This window comes from Triticum aestivum, chromosome 3D, assembly GCF_018294505.1.
Source record: "Triticum aestivum cultivar Chinese Spring chromosome 3D, IWGSC CS RefSeq v2.1, whole genome shotgun sequence".
NCBI classification, from domain to species: Eukaryota; Viridiplantae; Streptophyta; class Magnoliopsida; order Poales; family Poaceae; genus Triticum; species Triticum aestivum.
In genome coordinates, this window is record NC_057802.1 from 17,772,197 (window position 1) to 17,778,073 (window position 5,877).

General features: G+C 47.7%; 1 protein-coding gene across 1 annotated transcript; it reads right to left on the minus strand.

The window, feature by feature from the left end:
• Positions 1-371: 371 nt before the first annotated feature.
• Positions 372-2,000, minus strand: LOC123076953 (flavonoid O-methyltransferase-like protein Os11g0303600). Its single transcript, XM_044499124.1, has 2 exons — positions 1,162-2,000; positions 372-942 (listed from the first exon to the last, which is right to left on the minus strand). Exons 1-2 carry the CDS (start codon positions 1,957-1,959, stop codon positions 646-648), a joined length of 1,095 nt encoding a protein of 364 aa, XP_044355059.1. The 5' UTR covers positions 1,960-2,000; the 3' UTR covers positions 372-645.
• Between the last annotated feature and the right edge of the window lie 3,877 nt (positions 2,001-5,877).

Consider the following 5,877-nt stretch of genomic DNA (forward strand, 5'->3'; position numbering starts at 1 on the left):
TTCTTGTTTCTCTTGCTGCCGGGGATCACTGGCACCGTGTTTTTCTGCTGATGGGGGGGGGGGGATCCCTGTTACAAGGTAAACATGAAATATCAAACATCTCGAATGAAATTTTTTATTGAATTCTAAATTCATTTTTCTACCTTGATATAGATATGTATTTAACTAGTAGCGCTTAGGAAGCTGCTACCAACGCAGTGGAATGTCCTCTGCACCCATCCTATGTGTTAGGATCGCGAGTTCTAACTGGCCGAGGGCTTAATTTTTCATGTTTGTGGATTTACCAATCGTCAAATAGACAGATATGGTAAGCATAATATCTCCTCATGTTGGAGTATACAAACATGGCACGTACGTAGATACACACCGAGTGCCTCAACACTTCTCGATACCAACTTTCATGCACATACTTCCTAAAAAAAATACATACTAGTTTTGTCGCGACCACGCCCCAAACGTTTCATCCAACTTGGATTGCTTACCACATGTGCGATGTGGTAGCCCTTAAAGTTTTAGCTATCAACTTTTATTACATTGCATTCTCCATTAGATAGTAACGCACCACACGCCTCGCTTATTTATTTATTTATTGTACCACGCCGATTTATACTAGATGGTCACAATCACACCATTCGCAACACGAACTTATGGATAGACCTCGATGACACCTCGAGCTCCAAGCTTCTTGACAATTTTGTAGTCACTAAACCCTGCCTTCATAAAGATGGCACTCCAGTCATTTTCATCACGTTGTCGTCCCCTGGTACATACCATCATTACCATATCCATCAGCATTTGGGTTTCGAATAACGGTCCTGAAGAAGAGTCAACCACAATGTCCATGATAATAACTTTTCCTCCCACTTCTCGAGAAGGAATGGCCTTCTTGCATTGAGTTAGGATATTGATGCAATCCTCGTCGCTCCAGAAGTGTAGAACAAGCTGGCATGCACAAATATCTTTACAGTCAAGCAATGTATTTTCAAGGACAAACAGTTTATGAACTTTGTGCAATTATGCATAAGCATTTGTAGTTAGTTTCATTTAAATAATAATGACACCTGAAAAAACGTGCCTACTAGTGACGCAAGTTTGCAATATCTATGCGGTACAGAATGCAGGCAAAAAAATGAAACATGGTAGAGAGATACCAGTTTGTACCTTGAGCATTACAACTTGAGCAGGTGGGATGGAATGGAACATGTCACCAGCGATATAGTTAACGAGGCCATCGCTTGGAGCTTTATTGATCACCCTTGGAAGGTCCAACACGTTGCACTTTATGTGAGGGAAGGCCTTAACAATGGCCCTAGCTGTCGTTCCATCACCACCACAACAGTCGGTGAGCGACTGCAAGCCATTGAATAAGCCATGGCATTCCCGCAATATTGTGCCGATTCCCATATGGTCATGGGCAGCTAAAGCTTCATTGAATAACTTGTCACTCTCAGGGTCGAGGACGGTCATACTCTCCTCGAAGAGTGTCGCGCCATGCACGTCCTCGAACGGCGATGGCACGGGTTGAGCGATATCCTTTTTGAACCAGTCGGCCAACCCCATAGCCGCCTCCATGTGATACCGCGAGGTCAAGCAGAGCACAAGAGCTGCCTGGCTAGCATCTCCATCAACGAGTATACCATCCACGAGAAGGTAGGACAGCGGGACGAGGCTGTAGATCCTAGCCTCGTTTGATGCCAGCACCCCCGTCGTGGACAGCAGCTGCAAGAGACGGCTGAGGAACGGCGCCTTTGATGGTGGGAGGGACAGCGCGGTGACTAGGTCAGGCAACGACGCGGCACCGCCGAGGCGGTGGATCGCGGTAGGGATGCCGAGCTGGATGGCGCACCTGAGCGCCATTGGTGTGAGGTAGCTGAGGCAGTGGCGCCAAAGGTCAGCTTGCGCCTGGATTAGCTCAGCGTCGGTGGGGATTGTCATCATCGGGGAAGACTTGTCAGCCATTGCTTTCTCTCTCTTGCTATGAGGCTGGTGTTGTGTTTGTGTGTTGATTACTTACCCAGCTAGGAGGGTTTATATAGCATCCATTTTTGCTATTGCTACAACAACTAACACTGATTCAATTATTCACTCGTGGAACTCGAGGTGGACTGTGCTCCTCGACATTTCTTACCCACACTGCTCAAAAGCTGAGCGAGGAGCAGTTTGTTGCAGGACAGGGCTATGCGCGTCCACATGGCTTGTTACGCACACTGCTTTGGAGAGGGGCGGGTCTGTTTGTTGATGGACGGATGATACTACCAAGATTCCTTTGCACTATACTGCCAGATAATTACTTAACGGACAGCTCATTAATTATTAGCTTTAATGCAATATGCTCTGTCTATGGAGTATGGATCGAGATGGAATAATTTGTTGGTGAAAAAAAAAAGATGACGGGGAGGGCTTGCATATGTTTGACGTGGAGGTTTGCATGTGCTAGAAAGTGGAATGTAAATGATTGCATATGGTTGATGAAGCGGAGGGTTTAAATGTGCTCAAAATAGATCAACTACTTAGAACATCTCCAATAGATGATATTTGACGTGAGGGCTTGCATGTGCTCAAAATGGATCAACTACTTGGAAACTTACAAAACAGAGGATATAGGATAGGATTAGCTCTCAAATATCGCCAACGCGTTTACAGATTTTTCGTTATGAATCCAAGCCGCACTGCGCTTCCGTCTGTTGAGTGGAGGCCAATCGACCAACCTACTAGCAAGTTATGCACGAAAACACCGTTAAAAAAAGTTATGCACGAAAAAGAGACATCACACAGCGCGCGTCATAAACCGAACAGCCCCGGCGACCTGCAAATAGCAACAGAGGGCAGAATTACTGCAACAAAGGTGGGGTTCCAAGTCTCTTATCTGTCAGTTGTTTTATTAGCTAGCACATGCATTGGTCGGATAACAACGACGAGCTCATTGCCGCGTGATGCACGCGCTTCTTTTTATACGACGTGCGCAAGAAGATTTTCATTCACTGCTACGGATCAAGTTTTACGGTCGATCAAATATGCCTTGTAACTTGTAAGTGCCCTCTCTCTTCTTTTTTTTCCTAATCATTCATTACTCAACACGTATCTATCTATTATATATTAAAAGGAAAATACGGGTCAAAATTAGAGAAATAGCTAGAAAATCCCGCATTAATCAGAAACATCTGACCGTTAATTTGATGGACCCTTCATTAATCTGTAAAGTACGACCCTTAGATACTTATAACTAAAAGCGGACCCACAACAGCTATGATCTAAAACCTTCGTGACTTGGACTCTTGATTGTTCGGCAGATATCCCTAAAACAAAGGATTGTCCAGCAGATAAAATGTTTCTTTTAAAGATGCCGATAACGCCCACATGTGTGGTATACTATACATTCGCCCACATATCGTGTGTGCCGTGAGCAGGAGGCAGCCCACACGGGCTGTGTATGGGTGAACATTAGAGTTGCCCACACGTGTGGGCGTAGCTACTTTGCGCCACACGCCCAACAATTACAACTCATCTCCATCCCCGTGTGTGTGGCATGAAGCAAAAATGCCCACACGTTCTACCACAACTACGTTAGATACCCTGCGGATGACGATTTAGTTGCCATCCGGGATGGCAGATTTAGTTATCTTGGATGGCAAATGTAGTTGTAAAAGCATGTCAACTCTATCTGTTTTGATTAACTATAGTTGACATGTCTAATTTATGGTGGTTGCCGCATGTAATCAAGCCATAGTTGCCGTGCGTGATTAACTACTTCCACATATGGTCAAACAGTAGTTGCCATGTGTCTTGACCTAGTTATCACGTGTGGTCCAACCATAGTTGCCATGTATGATTAATCACAGTTGCCATGTGTGTTTATCTGGTTGCCACGTACGCGCAACTGCAGTTGCCGTGTAGCAACGAATCGTAGTTGCAACGTACGGGTAACGGCAGTTGCCATCCAACAACGTACAATTGTCGTGTGGGCAAAAAGCAGTTCGCCCACACGCGCGTGGACTAGGTGGTGGTTGTGTGGGCAGAAACTAGTTCGCCCATACAGCGTAGCTGGCAAACCGCGTGCTGCGGGGCGTGTGGGCGAATTCTCCAACACCCACACACCAGCCCTGTCGGGGATATACCCCGCGGTATGACCCGGCCGGAATTGGCGGCTCACTAGTAACCCGCCCGGAGCTTGGCGATTCACAGATAACCTGGCCGATCTTGGCGACTCATTAGTAACCCGGCGGGCGGGTCAGATGGACAACAAGGCCTAAAACCCAAAAGGTCGGCTCACGTTATGATGGGCCGGATTAAAAGGAAAGGGATGACGAATATTTCCTTTACGAGGAAGCAAGACCCGGACTTGTAATTAACTTGTAAGAGAAGATAGACTAGTCCTAGTCCTACTAGCACTCCACATGTAACCCGCCCCTCTAACTTATATAAGGAGGGGCAGGGCACCCCAAAGAAAAAAGAGCAACAAGAAACAATCTCTAGGGCTAGACTCAAAGAGCCGGTTTACCGGCGACTCTCTCATAAGCATAATGAGACCTAGCCACAAACAGCATGTAGGGTTGTTACCGGATGATGTTTCCCGGGGCCCGAAGTTGTCTAAACCCTTGTCTCGTGCGTTGGACCGCCCTGCGTCTCTCATCCCAATCAACCCCTCTCAAGCTACTACATAGATGGGCTGGCCTCATGGCTATGTCCTTACACATAGGACATCTGACGTGTTAATTCCACGACAGTTGGCGCCCACCGTGGGGCCGTGGCGCACGGTGGTGATGAGTTCTTGGAGGGATCTCTCCTAGGGTTCGAGAAGTTCGCGATCATCCGGATCATGAAGAGCCGGAACTGAAAGCTCCACATCAAGCAAACAGGTTCCATGTGGTTTCTGTGAAATTTTCTGCCGCTGGCATGGAAGGATCCATGTTGTTGACGAATAGTCGGGACGTCATATACGAGATTGGATCAAGATGAGAGTTAGGATTACATCTGTGTGCACTGCCATGCGCGACGAGGCGATCCATCTAAACTGATTAATTTCCGCTGCAACACTATCGACCATCAAGTCGCCGAGACGGTTTCTACTATACATCTATTTTGCTGATCGGACATGCCACAGGTCCCGAGGCATCGATTCGTGGATGTTTGTGATATTCCCATCGTGTGAAAACCAAAGGCATGTTAATCTACTAGTACTACTCACGTGGAGGCACTACCTACTAAAGTACTATATTTCATATTTATAAATCCTTCAATGATAGTTGAGCACTACATCTACTAATCCATCAAGCCATCACGTCAAGGCGTGTTCCGATCCCAACACAGAGATCAAGGACTACTACAGATACAGGATCAGATCAACATGGGTCTCCAGACCAGCGACGACCCGGACACGGATTAATTAAACCAACCACGATGTGGAGGAAGACTCGGATTAGACTCGGATTCTGCCATCTCCGCGGTTTTCGTCCCTACTGCAGCTGTGCCTCGACCCGCTAGGTCACGGCCTTGCTCCCGCCTCTGAGCTGTCGTCGCCGTCTGAACGAGTCCGCCTCTGCTATGGCCGGATTGTGAGCCGTTGCAACCCTTGCGGCCTCCAAGTCGCCCTCGCCGGTGTGCCGAGTCGCTGCTACGGTCGGCCCGCTTCAAGTCTTGTGAGCCGCCCGGCCTTGAGGCGCCTCCGTTTCCGCCCCGTGGGTTTCGCTGCTGTTGCCGGATTACCCATGATTCAACGACCTTGGCCTCGACACCAAGTCCGCTTCGACCTTCAAGTCGCCAAGCCCCTCGCTGGCTCCGGCTCTTGTACGCCGTCATATGTTACCTGGCAGACGATCGAATCCGAAAAGAAATCAATTTTGGGCCCGCGTCAGTGCATGTGGCCTTGGTGCACGAGGT